Source organism: Pseudocercospora fijiensis (assembly GCF_000340215.1).
Source record: "Pseudocercospora fijiensis CIRAD86 unplaced genomic scaffold MYCFIscaffold_12, whole genome shotgun sequence".
Classification (NCBI taxonomy): domain Eukaryota; kingdom Fungi; phylum Ascomycota; class Dothideomycetes; order Mycosphaerellales; family Mycosphaerellaceae; genus Pseudocercospora; species Pseudocercospora fijiensis.
Genome location: NW_006921543.1, coordinates 1,218,784 through 1,233,960, shown reverse-complemented (window position 1 = coordinate 1,233,960; position 15,177 = coordinate 1,218,784). Strand labels below are relative to the sequence as shown.

At 46.2% G+C, this 15,177-nt stretch overlaps 3 protein-coding genes across 3 annotated transcripts; 2 read left to right on the top strand and 1 right to left on the bottom strand.

The window, feature by feature from the left end:
* Positions 1-234: 234 nt before the first annotated feature.
* On the top strand, positions 235-1,601 carry MYCFIDRAFT_168848 (uncharacterized protein). Its single transcript, XM_007933985.1, has 2 exons — positions 235-1,128; positions 1,185-1,601. Exons 1-2 carry the CDS (start codon positions 320-322, stop codon positions 1,348-1,350), a joined length of 975 nt encoding a protein of 324 aa, XP_007932176.1. The 5' UTR covers positions 235-319; the 3' UTR covers positions 1,351-1,601.
* A 1,224-nt stretch (positions 1,602-2,825) lies between these two features.
* Positions 2,826-4,451, top strand: MYCFIDRAFT_200693 (uncharacterized protein; the record flags this gene model as incomplete). The annotated part of the gene is made up of 4 exons (XM_007933984.1): positions 2,826-3,079; positions 3,353-3,369; positions 3,599-3,614; positions 3,779-4,451. 4 exons carry the CDS (start codon positions 2,826-2,828, stop codon positions 4,449-4,451), a joined length of 960 nt encoding a protein of 319 aa, XP_007932175.1.
* Positions 4,452-5,232: 781 nt separating this feature from the next.
* Positions 5,233-7,075, bottom strand: MYCFIDRAFT_146678 (uncharacterized protein; the record flags this gene model as incomplete). The annotated part of the gene is made up of 4 exons (XM_007933983.1): positions 5,233-6,542; positions 6,593-6,660; positions 6,711-6,809; positions 6,864-7,075. 4 exons carry the CDS (start codon positions 7,073-7,075, stop codon positions 5,233-5,235), a joined length of 1,689 nt encoding a protein of 562 aa, XP_007932174.1.
* Positions 7,076-15,177: the final 8,102 nt, after the last annotated feature.

Sequence of the window (15,177 nt, the reverse complement as noted above, 5' to 3'; positions counted from 1 at the left end):
ATAAAGCGGCTTCTACAAGAGACGATTATGGCATACGCATAATCGAAACGATTATGCGATAAACGGTGGCAAGTAGACAGGGCCTTAGGATGTGATGTTCGAAAGGCAAAGCCAGGCGGGAACTGTCGGAGCAGATGAACCCTTGCTGGTGCTGACTAAAGCGGAAGACGAGTCCAAGCGTCACGATTCTGTTGCGAGGCCGGGCACATTTCTTTGCCATCCACTTAGCACACATCTAATACACATACACACCTTCTTCTTGCGCCACTGTACATTTACTTCCTGGATCACATATTCAATCCACACTCTGGAAGTTAGGATGGGCTGGTTTTGGGCAGACACAACACCATCAGCATCGCAGGCCCCTCACCCTCTGCCTTCGCGATCAGATGCGCAACCACCGCCATCATGTCCTATGCATAGCAAAATGCCTTCCAGGTCTTCTACGCTACCCCCGACGACAAAGGATCGCCCTAGCGCATGTCCAATCAAACACGATAATGCCTCAGCCACCCAAGTACAACCGAAAGACACGCCCTCATACATCTCTAAACTCAATCCACTGAACTACATGCCCGAGCTGGCCAACAAACGTGAGCATGGTGAGCAGAAGATCAATCTCCCGCTAGACAGAGAGGCTTCGAGTATACCGCGCGGTGACGGGCAGGGCAATTGGGAGTACCCATCTCCACAGCAGATGTACAATGCCATGCTGCGGAAAGGCTACACAGATACGCCTGCCGAGCACGTAGAGAGTATGGTGGCAGTACACAACTTTCTCAACGAGGGCGCATGGGAGGAGATCCGGGCCTGGGAACATCGCTTCAATCAGGGATTGCGCAAGGGCTGGGAGTACTGTGCTAGAGGAGAGGAGAACTATGCACAGATGGCAATGCGGGATGAATTACGGCGTCGTAAAGGCGAGGAAGCGCCAGAACCAAAGCTCGTGAGGTTTGAAGGGAGGCCAAATGAGATGACGCCCAAGGCCAAGATGTTGAGCTTCATGGCCTGGCTGTATCCGAGCCAGTTTCCGGATAACCCGCCTTTTGATCGACATGATTGGTATGTGGAGAGGAGCGGGCCAAATGGACAGAAACAGGAGAAGCGATATATCATCGATTACTACAGGTGGGTTTGGATGAGCTGTGAAATTGTGCATTGGATGGGATGCTAATTATCTGCAGTGGTCCACCAGAGCCAACGGGCGAACCAGTGTTCTATCTAGACGTACGACCAGCAGTCGACGGACCTACAGCTGCCTGCGAGAGAATGCTTCGCTGGGGCGGTGATGTCTGGTGGCGGGCCAGCGGCGGTATCGCGAGAGAAGAACTTGCAAAGCAGAAGAAGTAAGCATGTCAAGATAGAAAGGGGAAAGGTGCATTGAAAGATGTGACGCATTTTATGTGGATAACTGTTATGTAGAGAGCGTGGAGTCTGGTGTTTGGGTTTACACATTCGCGGACGACGAGAGCTACGGCATCGTTAGTTACCGCTCGGTCAAAGGAGACTCGACTCTATCTGTACATATGTACATGGCGCAAGTGGCATAGGAAGCGTGGCGCACTTCACACGGCATAATGAAGCACAGTGAATGACCTCTCAGCCATCCGGCATGACTTGGCTCCTACAGACTGACGTGCATGCTGCAAGACATCACACATATGCAACACACCTTGGAGCGGCACAATTCAAACGCAGGAGTTCGCAGAATGTTGTTGATGCAGCAAATGATTCGCTGAGCTTCAGAAGCTGAGTGTGTCACCAGGCTTCTCCAGCCGTGCGCCTACCGGGATCTTTAGGAACACTCGTCACGCGTCACCCTGCCTACAAGACGGGCGTTCACATGTTAGACATTCAGGACTGCAGCTGACTGGATGGAGGAATAGATCTGGATCTGGATTGAGCATGATGGATATGTACGAGTATAATAAGAACACGCCGCCGCTCTGCTTGCACATGTACGACCAAGGCCACAACGTCGAACTCACGCCTTCAGCACCATTCCATGGATCGAGAAACAACGACAAAATATGGCATTACCAAGATGTCCAAGTCGGAACTGTATCCCAGAGAACCTCAGCCGGTGAGAGAATTCGCAAAGCTTCCAACTTGTCGCTGCGGAAATCTGTTTTGCTTTGGAGGTCGCTTGTGTGAAGCCCATGAGCTAGGGGTACACAGGCATTCGAGGGCATCGCTGGTACCCGTCAAAGAAAGGGCGAATATTGGGAGGCGGAGAGTTGGAAGTAAGCGTGCGGTTTGAGGTCTGGTGTACTCGTCTGCAAAGCAAGCGGAATGGAAGTCAAAGTCAGTATGTCTGGTCTCAGTTCGACGAAGTCTCTTTGGCCGACTCTCTCGCGCCTGACGATACTCCCCTGCCAGCACTGCCGAGGCCTCCAGAACGCGATTTGCGATCGAGATGCACAAACAGAGGATTTGAGACCGCTCGCTCGCTCGTGGAACGCGGTGTATGGCAGCCACTGCTTGCACCGCTGCACTGCAAGTCACCCAAATTCTGGAGATGAGCGCGGAAACCAGCGCTTCGAGGATGACTGATTGGAGCTACGAAGAAGGGTGCTTTGATTGAAATAAATGTAGACATGAGGATGGACTAATTGTACTTAATTAAAGGAGGACCCGGCCCGTCGCCTCAGCATTCATCGTTTGCAGATACTCAGCTTCGGCTTCTGCGCTGTGCGCGGACATGAGTCGACCACATCATCACCGTTGGCCCTGCTCGGTTGCACATCAGGTATCCCGTATGCTTTAGCAATCTCGATACCATGCCGACCAGTTGACCCCTCCCCACTGAGCATGCCGCATTCCCCATGGACCTCGATGTTCCGCCTACCGCGCACTCAACTATGCGGCATGATTGGGCACCTACTACGACGCTCGAAGACTACCAAGAAGTTTTGACCCCACCTGATGGAACTGCCGACGTTCTTCAGCTTCTGGAAGAGCTCGGCCAGCTATGCTTGCTTGTCTCAAAGCGACGCCTCTCCAATCTGAGCGTACCGCTTGAACATCCCTACCTAGAGGAATATCGATCTTGGATCGTCGCCCAGGCACGGAGTTTGTCGTAAGTCTCGCTTCGGCCTACAGAATTCTAGACAATGAGACTATGCTAGAGAATATGCTAGCAAGAATCGATGCAGTGGTCTCTCAACTAGTCTTAACCCGTGCAGCTCCAGTGGCAAGAATTATCTATCAAATATGTCGCAACATGGGAGATTTGTTGTCTGGCCGAGCTCTCAATGACATTCTTTCAGAATCTTCCATCAAAAACGAAGAAAGGACAATTCCTAGCTTGGCGTAGAGGACGCTGGATCCTCACGACGCTCCAGATACCCAGGGCTTTGGGTGCCATCGGTATGAACTTATTATTGCCTCAAATATTCTTCGTACTAGTTAAGCCACGCGACTACATCTGTCGTAGGCTGGATTAGTAGACTAGGAGAATATCAACTTCTTCTTCGGAATCTTATACGATATTTAGTAGCCTGAAGTTACGGTCGCCACTAGTTCCGTATTCCGGATCCGAGATCGAGTCGAAGTCGTACTAAGCCCTACCAAGACCGATATACGAATAGTCGATTAGCTAGCGCTGGTGCTTGGTAAGTTCGTATTATATCTTGGCTCTTTTCAATGTATAAACATCCGAGCCCAATGTCTTCTCAATCGCGAGCATCCTCGCCAATCGTTCGTTCCGTCTCATACATCAACAATGCAATCCTTCATATTCCTGTTCCTCCTGGGTGTCGTCTACCGCTCAACCCAGGCCTCGCCCACAGCCTTCTCCCAGCCGACGACACTATCTGGAGCGTCAATGTCACGAATGGATGAAGCTAGCCCTCCGAGGCGTGACCGTCGTAGTCGCAGCTGGTGATCGAGGCGTCTCCGGAAACTTTGGCTGTGCCGTGAATCCCGTCAACGAGTCTGCAGAAGCCTTTGGTCCCTCATTCCCCGGCTCTTGTCCTTACGTGACAACCATAAGCTCCACACAAGTAAACTTCACAAACGGCCGACAAAAAGAAGTCGCGGTCTACGACAAACCACATAACTTCTACGCAGGAGGAGGTTTCAGCAATATCCATGCTCGTCCATCCTTCCAATCTCACGCTGTATCTCGATATCTGGCGAAACACGATCCATCCTACCCTTCCGGCACATTCAATACTTCCGGTAGAGCTTACCCAGACGTCGCACTCCTCGGCGCAAATGTCACGATGGTCGATCAAGGCACGGTGGTTGTTAGTGGTGGAAGTAGCACCGCTGCCCCACTTTTCGCTGCTATGATTAGTAGGATTAATGATGAGAGGTTATTGGCTGGGAAGAAGGCGATTGGGTTTCTTAATCAGATCTTGTATCAGCATCCTGAGGTGTTTAATGATGTGAGTAAGGAGCGAGTGTATCAAAGGCTTGACGACGCTGACTTGGGGCCAGATCACTGAAGGCAATAATCCTGGCTGCGGAACTGCTGGTTTTCAGGCTGCGGAGGGTTGGGATCCTGTTTCTGGTTTGGGATCTCCGAATTTTCCTAAGCTCAGGAGTCTCCTGGTTGGTCTGCCGTGAGCTTCATTCAACAAGCTGCTGCAGAAGGAGCGCCGATGCGCTTTGTCGCCTCTCAGGACAAGAGAAGCAGGTTTTTCCATGGGAGAGAAACACCAATGTGGGGCACGAACATGGGGACACCAAGCACTTCCGCAGTTGACAACGCAGTGAAGACTCGTGCTACCTTCCTTGAGATACTGCTCATTGACGAAGAGCGTGGACATTCGACTACAGTCAGGTCCATGGGTGTGCGATGCGGACCCAATAAGATGCGGCTAGTCGTTGTGGCAGAGCTGTTGGTTGCGTTCAGAACATGAGGTCTGAATCCTGTACACTGCATAGTCGTTGGACTGGCACTCATGTTGATTTGTTGCTGGTGAATAGTTGAGCAGTCGTGGGATGTCTGGAGGAGCGACCTGTTAAGAATTTCAAGTGAGGTGAAATCCAACCAATGATATCAAAGGCCGAAGTTCGCCGATACGAAGGAAAGAGGGACGGACCAGTAATATTCATTCGTACATGCTTTTACATCAAATCGACCTTTCCTAGAAATGACATTTGTTCAAGTAACGCGCGCACACACACATAGAACCACTTCTCCAAAGAATCGAAGTCTTGAGTCCAGGGTATATCCAAAAATACAGTGATTATTCCCACCCAGCCATCATTCCATTCATATCATCATAGTAGTCGTTTCCTCTTCAATGAGTCTGGTCCCCCTTCATCCTCGCCTTCTCGTTCGGCTGTATCTGCAGGATTAAGCAGGGAGTGCACATTTGATGCCATACTGCTTCTGCGACTTGGTGCGCCAGGCGTTTCCAGGCCCTTGAAGGGAAATCTCGCGCCAGGCAGCTGCCAACCAGCATCGTTAGGGTTAGCGTAGCTGGGCGGGAAGCTGGTTGTGAAGCTGGGAGGGTGGTTGTCGTGCGGACCTGGAGACGGATGTCGTGATCCAGAGTTTGAAACGCCCGGCAGCTGATAGTTGGCTAGTGTATCACGAATCTGCTGGTCACCAGGGTTGGCGGCAGTTCGTGGCGAAGAAGGCCAAGCGCCAGATGATTGTCCAGATGCATATGGTGATGTACCTTGCTGATACTGCGGCGGTGGTGGCTGATTGCCCTCCCATGCTTGTGCCTGACGAATATCGGCAGAGGTGTGGCGTCGAGGGAGGCTCGAGGGCGGGGATGTCATTGTGGCGAGAGGGTGCTGCTGATGCGCTGAAGGTGGAAGGGGCGGTGGGTGCGCGTAAGATGGTCGAGTTGACGAAGGCGAGTATGAGCCGTTTCCTCCACTTCCGATGGAGCCATATCGGCGAGGCGACGCTTGAAGGTAGGGTGGAACAGGTACGCGTACTCCTGGGGGTCGGGGAAGTCCTTGCAGTGAAGGCCGGCGAGACTCATCAAACGGTCGCTGCCGAGGCGACATTGGTACAGCTGGCTCCATCTGATTGTTGTTCGGCTGGAAGAAGGACTGTTTGTGTGGGAATGGTGACTCGTGCGGTTGGGGTTGGGGAGGCTCTGCGTTCCGCAGCTGCTCCAGGTGTTGCCGAATATCTTGTCGCATGGCAAAAACGTCTCTGTGAACGGGATTATCCGGATCGGGCACTACCGTGAGAAGGTGCGAAGAAATTTCATTGCCCCAATGGTGGCATCTGGCAAGCCCGTCAAGGAGCGTCTGATATTTGGTTGAGACATCCATGTAGGCTTCTTCGGTCCTGGACAGCTTAGCGTAGACATCCTGAAAGTTCCACTCCAGCATCTGCAAACGTGCCTCGACTGGATCTGGCATCTGCTCGAGCGGTGTTCCGGGCGGCTGAGGAGTTGGCATCTTGGGTGCAGTTGAGAACGAGTCGCGATGTATAAGTGCATGTCTACTAGCTCGGCGTTTAATCTCCCTCAGCCCGACGAGATCGCCGCGCTTGAAATTGCCAGCACCATGCTTGAATTCCCAGAGTGGTGAGTCGGGCGATCCGGTGTGAAATACATCGCTGACTGGGTGCGAAGTTAGAAGTAGCGAAAGGAGTGAGAGATTTCGCTCTTACCCTTATGAAAACCATACATGTTCAGTTGCCGAACAAATGAGGATATATTGGTATGCTTGAAATATTGTCTGCCAAGAATTAGTGAAAGCCGGCAGCTTGCGGTGTTCGCTGAACTCACGCTAAGACTCTCGAGAACTCCGAGGATGGAGACATGACAAAGCTCTCGTTCGTGTTGGACCATGATATGAGGTGCTGGATACTTTGATCTTCTAGCATGCTGGCAAGATGTCAGCAAATGGCCGGTACTGGTGTGAAAGAGGGAGCACCTCACTTGTATAGCTTGTGTATAAATGCAGTTTGAACTACTTTTGGCTGCTGCGCTGCCGCTGCAGCTCCAACAGGGTGTGATCCGCCTCCACTTGTAGGAGACGTCGGTTGCTGCTCGCTCTGTCCATGTTGCTGCGGCTGTTCCCCTTGCCTATCTCCATTCGGGCTGCTCAATGGCGGTCCCATCGAAGCGTGCTGCGACTGATTAGTGTCCATTGGCTCTCCACCGCCAGCCACTGATGCCGATGGAAGGATCGGGATGGCCTTGGGAATGGCTGGGTTATAGGCTCGAGGCTCGCTCGCGAATGGATCTCTCCTCAATGGCTCCTGGACCGATGCCATTGGACGGTCCGGACAAGGCCAAAAGGGATGTCTGCGCGACGGGCAGTATTTTTCTCAGCAACAACGATGCGATTCGGGATAGACGGGCGAGGCGAGGCGAGGTGGTGGAAGCTCGTGCTCGTGCGCGTGCGTTGCAGTATGCGACTCCACCTCTGCACTCCTGCCCTGGTCTTTTTCACGGCCTGGAATCCGGACTCGGCCCCTTCAGGCCTTCTCCATCTTCGTCGCCGTCCGATCTCCTGTTTTCTCGTGGCCGAACAGCGTGTCGAGTCGGTTCAGCCTTGCAAGTGCGGGAATAGTGGCGACGGGCTCGAGCTAGGTTCTATCGGAGCTTCATGTACAGGCAGTAGCAACAGTACGGAGCTTCTACCTCCTCCCTCAGACCCTGGCCGGAGATGGCGATGCGGGGAGCGCGAATCGAATCGAATGCCTCGTTTGGCCGCGACGCGTCAATGGAGTGCGCAGACTGTCCGGCGCGGGGTTGGCTCGATATTGCTATGGCATTAATGATGGGAGAAGATGAGGCTGTTGGCAGAGCAGCAGCAGGACTCGGGCGCGCGAGGCATCTCCAGTACTCTGCACGAACGACGCTAGAAGCCAGACGAGCTGACACCCATGTCCGCGAGAACAACGGGCAAGGATCGGCGTGGCTCAGGGCTTCTGCTATACGAGGGGCCGGCTAGCTTGACCCATCCTATCGGATAGCAGAGTCGACATATTGTATAAAGTCCAATTATAAGATAAGTCGCCTTAGAATACGATATACCGAGATTAAATCTTACTAGTAGAGTATTATTTAGAAGGCTTTCTTATTAATAGTAAAAGCTAGCTACTAAACCGTCTAAACGTTTAGTATCTATTTACCTATCTACTTTCTAAACTATAATAAATAGCTTTATTAATTAGTTAAGAATACAATTAATAAGATACCTATAAGATATCGTAAGTATATTAAAGGAAATAGTTTATTAATAATATTTTAATAGTAATAGAAGTGCTATACTAGTATTTAATATAAGATTTATACTAAATACTTTATTTTTACTACTACTAAATAGAAGAGTTAGTTAATATTTGTATCTAACTACTATATTAGTAATTTAGTATATCTATTTACTAGTATTCTACTAGGTAATTAAAGATTAAAGTATCTATATTTACTATTAATAAAATACTAGATAGATTCTAGATATACTTACAAACTAAAAATCTAAAAAAAATTATACTAACCTACTATATACCTATTAATTTTTTTTATTTTTTTTAAAGGATCTAATTGTAAGAAGGGTATATTAGTAGGTAGATAGGGTAGTAGTAGGTACGAGTAGTATTCGATAAGGATCTAGGAGGAGAGGGAGGAAGGTAGGAGAGTTAGCCTAACGCTAAGCGCTAAGCCCTACCTAAGGCACTAAGACCCTAGCTTCACTCGGCCTAATTATATACTAATTACGTGTAGCCTCCTTAGCTCTAATATACGCTTCCCTTCTAAAGGCCGCGCCCTCGTAGCCTATCTATATTCTACGACCTCTATTGCCGCTAACTTAGCTAGTCTAATAAGCTACTTAGCCCGCGCTAAATTGAACACTTAACTACCTAATTATATAACTATATCAAACCTTACCTTCTAATACAATGTCTAACTTCTAACTGCGCTATCCCTATATATAATAAACTATAAAGTAATATGTATCTATAAGAATTAAGGGCCTTCGACTAATTACAATACGAGCGCGTCTTCCCTACTATAATAGGTAGGCGTACGAGGTATTGTAGCCCTACCTCCGCTCTAAGTAATATCGTACTAAGTTCTTTGCGTCTACTCTTAAAAGACCTAGCAATGTCCGCTTCCGAGGGTTTGTCCGCTTCCGAGGGTTATTGTTCTTATTGTTCGTAGTTTCGCTAGCCCTAATTAGCTAGGTTTAGTAGCCTTTAAGTATCAATCTTATCTTATCTTTTTAAAAAACACAGCTCGTCTAGTTTCTATAGGTAAAGGCTATTATAAGTGTAGTAGTAGAGGTTCGCCTCGCTTAAAGGGTTAGATAGATCGAGGAGTAACCTATTATCCGCAAGATCGACCCTAGCTAGCTTAGCTCTATAGTTTTGCCCTTAGTTAGTCTATTAGTCGCTTAATCTTTTAACTTAGTTAAAGTTTTAACTTAGCCTTAAAGTTTTGATTAAACCTTTAATAGGCTTAAAGCTTTGATTAAAGTTTGATTAAAGGTGCCTTAGGCTCGTAGTATAGGTAAGGTTATGTCTATAGGCGTAGCGACAATAGCAAGTAATATTAATAATAGCGGCGCTAGTCGTCTTAGCGCTAACTTTACCTTCTTCTAATTTCCTTCTTTAACTAATAACAACTCGGCAACACCGTTACTAATATAGCTATATCCTTCCTTTCTTAAGTAGCAATATACTCCGTAATACTATTACTAATATAGCCGCGCCGGCCGCGCCGTCCCCGCCGATTGCCTAGGCCTCGAGGCCTCGATAGAATAAGGGAATAAGAGGGGGATCTATAGGGCGCGTTAGTAAAGAGGTAGAGTCCTTAAAAGAGCAGGCAATTAGTTAACGCATCGTAGCGCGCCTAGTGTAGTCTTATTGTCCTTTGTTACTAACAATTGCTTGCCTCTAATTAGTTAGCTAATAGTACCCCGGGGGTAGCATTGTTCTAGGCCTTAATAGTAACATTATAAGCTTTTAGCCTTCTTCTTGTTCTTTACGCTAGTCCAATACTTATCTAATAACTCGGTTATATCCTTAAAGGATCCTTTAGCTTCCTACGAGTCCTATTTAGGTAAATAGCCTTGCTACCTTAGGAGGTATTCCTTCTTGCCTTTCCTAGTCCGGTGCTATAGGATACGTTCTATAGACTATAGTTCTTTACTATTAGCTAAGACTTCTTCTAACTTAGTAGGCGCTTTATCGCCTTCGCGTTAATAGTATAGCTTAAGGAGGGATATATAGAAGGTATTATAGATAGTGTAATAGGGTAGAAGCTATAACTAGTAGGCCTATATGCCCTTCGGTTCTCGAATGCGGAATAGGCTAATGTATCTTAGTGCGAGCTTAGGCCTTGTTTTGCTATCGGGTAATAGGTGTTTACGGATGCGGAGGTTCTTTGTACTAAGCATAACTATATCGCCTTACTTGAAGGTTATTAGAAGGTAGTGTTTGTTATAGTAGGTCTTTTAGTACTCTTAAGCCTTTGTTAACTTCTCGGCTATCTTAGTATAGATTTCTCGCATCTTCTAAACCCTCTTAATAGCCGCTAGTATCTTAGGTTAACCCGCTCCCCTTTCCTTACGCTCGGCCTCGAGCGATAGGGGGTCTTATAGTAGCGCAGGGTTGCTTCCTATTATAGCGAAATAAGGTAACACCTTAGTAGATAAGTAGACACTGTTGTTATATACGAATTCGGCTAGTTATAGGAGATTAACCTAGTCCTTAGGGTTCTCGTTAATATAACTACGTAGGTACTACTATAGGGTAGCATTCTATCTCTCTGTTTAACCGTTAGTCTGTAGATAGAAGGCTATTAATAGCCGATGCTTTAGTCTTAGCTATAGGCATATTTCGCTCTAATAGTGCGATATAAATATCGAGCCCCTATCGGAGACTATCCCCTTAGGGGTTCCCTAATAGGTATAGAAGATGTTAGTCTATAGCGCCTTAGCTAGGTTAATAGCCGTCTAATCCTTTCGGGTAGGAATGTAACGAGCGCCCTTAGTAAACCGGTCTACGATAACTAGGATAGCATTATATATATCCTTGCTTCCCCTACGCTTAGTAGGCGGAAGGCCTATAATGAAATCCATTATAAGCTTAGCAAATAGCTTCTTTAGAATAGGGAGTAAAGACAACTCGCTAAATAGTAAGTGCTTTAGTGCTTTAACTCGTTAATATACGGTATACGTGTTTACGTAGTCCTTTATATCCCGCTTACTATTTAGCTAGTAGTATGTACGCGATAGTAGCTCGTACGACCTCTCTATGCTATAGTAACCGGCAAGCTTACTATTATAGTGTCGCTTGAGAAGTTCTTATCGGATCGAATGTTTAGCGGGGACATAGTATCTGCCCTTAAACTTTAAATAACCTTTGTTATCGATCGACTAATTGTTACTCTTACTAGATCGAGTCTTTCGCCTACTTATAAGCTTGTCTATACGTTTAGTAGCAAAGGCGTCCCTCTACTAAGCCCGTAATAGCTTATCTATAAACGATTAACTATCCCTATTTACAAGGTTATTTAATAGCACCCTCGCTATTAAACAAGGTACGCATTATATATATCTAATAGCACTAGCAGCCGGATTAACTGCAGTAGTGCTATCGCTGTTACTATATATAGCGATGTCGACTAGGGAGTTATTATAACTTCTCCTATCTGTATCCTTAATACGCACTATTAATATAGTAAGAGTATTAATATGCTTTAAGCCGTCGCGGAGTCCGGTAAGCCGCTTATCCTGCGCTTGCTTATTAATAATACGGGCTATAGCAATCTTATACTATAGGGTTGGAAACAATAAATTAATAGATTGCTAAGTCCCGCTATCGTAATTAGGTCGCCTTAATAGGCTATTAGCAGAGTTACTTACGCCTAGCCGATATAATACATTAAAATCAAACCTAGCGAGGTAGACGGCCTATCTAGCCTATCGACCTATAACCCTAGTAACCTTCGTAATTCTACGGAGGTTGTTATAGTCTATATAGACCTATATTGTATATTAAGCCCTATCGAGGTAGTGCCTCTAATGCTTAAAGGCCTCGACAATAGCTAGGAGCTCTTACTCGTAGGTCTCGTAGCGACGTTTAGCATTAATCATCTTCCTTAAGAAGAAGGCAATCGGGTACTAGTAATTGTTATTAGCCTATTGTAATATAATGGCTAATATAGCAAACTGTAAAGCGTTAGTCTTAATGCGGATCTGTTTGCTTAGTACGAAATAGTGCAATAAGGGGACTTTAGTAAAGCGCTACTTCAAACCGTTAAAAGCGGCTCGCGCCTTGTTAGTCTATTTAAACTCTCTAGTCGGGTTAGCCTTAGTTTTAGTAAGCTCAGTTAGGGGCATTACATGCCGTAAATAGCCCTTAATAAATCGGCGATAGAAGTTAGCAAAACCGAGGAACGACTATAGCTCCTTAATTAACGTAGGAATAGGCTATTTAGTAATAGTTTTAATCCGATTAGGATTAGCCTTAATACCCTTAGTTAATACGAGGAAGCTAAGGAAGGACACCTCCTTCGTAGCGAAGGTGCATTTAGAAGGCTTACAATACAGTCTATAGGCTCGTAGGCGGTCGAGGACCTTGCGTACTGCGGCCTAGTGTTCTGCAATATTAGGTAAATGTATATAAACTAGGATGTTATCTAGGTAAACTACACAGAGATAGTCTAATAGGCCTAAAAGGGCCCGATTAATATAGGACTAGAATGTTATAGGGGTATTAGCTAGGCTAAATAGTATAACTAAGTATTCGAAATAGCTATAACGAGTACGGAAGGCTGTTTTCTATTTATCGCCCTTACGAATGCGGATACGATAGTACGCATCCTTAATGTCTAATATAGTATAGTAGTAGGCACTAGAAAGGCGGTCGAGGGTCTTATTAATAAGCGGGAGTGGATAGCGGTCTTTAATAGTAATAGCGTTAAGCCCTCTGTAATTAATATATAAACGTAGGCCGCTATCCTTCTTTAGCACGAACAGGATAGGTACACTAGTAGGGCTGTTACTATATCGAATTCGACTATTAGCTAGGTTTTCCTCTAGGTACTTACGCAGCATAGCAAGCTCTCGTTTACTAAGGTTGTAGAGGGGGCTAAAAGGAACCTCCTTGCCCTCTATAATATCAATCTTATAATCCGTCTCTTTAAACATAGGTAATGTCGATGCTAGGTAGTGTTTAAACACATTAATATAGGTCTCTCGAATAGGTTCTAGTATGCGCTTAAGTTGTTTAGGATCTATACTATTAGGGGGCACTAGTTTATCGTTATTACTACCGAGCAGGTCGGCCGTCGGATTAGCTAGGGTTAGGTTGCTAATAAATAGGACCCTAATATTATTAGGGCACTCGCTAACATTAATGTGTTTAATGTCCTCTTTCCGAGTCCTAGCGATTCTAAATCGCTATTATTAACTGCCCAAGTCTATAACTATAGTATAGTACTTAAGGATAGGGTTTCTAATAACAATGTTAGATAGAAGGCTATCTATGTCTACTACGTAGGTAGTAAAGTTTAGTAGGCGCTTATTTCCGAGGTCGTCTTTTAGAACTATAGGAACATAGTAGGCTCTATAGGTTAAGTGCCGAGCGTTATTAAACTAAGCAAGGGTTAGCAGGTTAGTCCTCGGCAGTTGTCGAAGGTCTAATTGCTTAGCTAGGCGATAGCTAATAAGGGCGCTAACTGAATTCCCGGGGTCTAGTATAACCTTTGCCTTATAGTTAGTATCGGGCCTAGATATAAGACAGGTACGTATAATAGCTAGCACAATGTCGATAGTCTTACGCTGCACGAGGCTAACAGTTAGTACGGCGCTTACTCTTTTTTCGAAGGTTGGCCTATAGGGGTAGCGTTAGCTACTAAGAGGTGCTTTCGGTACTTAGCGGTAGTACGGTCGATTCGGGCCTAGTCCTTAGGTTTGTCGCATTAGCCTAGTAGATAGCTAGTGCTATCACAATTGAAGCACTTCAATCCGGTTAGTAGACTACTATAGCTGTTGTTACTACTATTGTTAGTCGAGCGGTTAGTATTGTAAGGATACGAGCCCCTTCTACGGCCCCTATCGCGGCCTCCTCTATATAGCCGCCGGCTACGGCCTCTTCTACGATCGTTACTGTTCCTATTGTTAGTATTGTTGTCCTAGTAGGAACCTTAGTTTCCTCCGCGGCTACTACGGTTGCTACGGTTAGTACTAGCTAGTCGGATCCTTAATTCTAGTCGCTATTAGAGCTAAACAGCCCGTTCGGCTGTTTCTACTTCGACTATAAATTAAATGCGCGTTAGATTAGTCTGTTCGAATACACGGCGGCGGTCTAATTCAAGGACTAATTCCTATCTCAATTTAGGGCGTATTTCGGAGATCTAGATAGAATTAGTTTTAGTCGGGAGGTTATCTTCGAGGGTCTTTAAATAGGCCTTAAATAAGCGAGCCGATTGATTAGTCTTTTGTTTAGCTCGAAGATACTAGTCCTAAGCGTATTATTGCCTTAGTATAGGGTTTCTAAGGGTGTCTAGTATAATGGTTTTGTAGGTCTGCTACTAAACAGCAGTCTAGTTATTAAGGGAGTTAAAATAGTCATCCTAGGTGCGTTTTAGGTTACCGTTAATGTACTGCATAGCATAGACGACTAGTAAATAGTCATTTAGTAGAGCCCTTAGTGCGTTTCGTTAGTTAAGCTTATAGTTACGAATGTAGTCGTTGTATTGCTTTCGACTAGAGCCGTTAAATACAGTATAGTCCTTAAGTTTAGCATCCTTCTTCTAGACTAGGACTAATAGTAAGGAAGGCCCTACTATCGGCCTAGTGTTAGTTGTTAGGGCCTCCTAAAGGCGGCGAATTTCGAGGAGGTTGTCCTTTAGCTATTGTTCTTAACGTAGAGCAGCGAGCCTGTTTCGGGTAGCTTCTTAAAGTCTCGCTACTAGCTAGGGGCTAAAGGCTAGTTAGCTATATCGTCGATTAACAATATTGTTAAGTATGTCGTTAACAGGCAATTCTAGGTCGTTACCTAGAACTATAGGTTCTTCGGCAGGCCTAGTAGTAGGCTGTTTAGCAGGTACTTTAGTAGGTGCTCTAGTAGGCAATTTAGTAGGTACTTCGGTAGGCGCTATGCTACTAGTGTTGTTATTGCTAGCGCTGCTAGCGGCGCCGCGGTTGTTGTTTCGTAATAAACCGGCTATTATAAGGGGCGACACTAATAATATATTATAGGCCCCTAAGATACGGATATAGCGGAATTAGTAG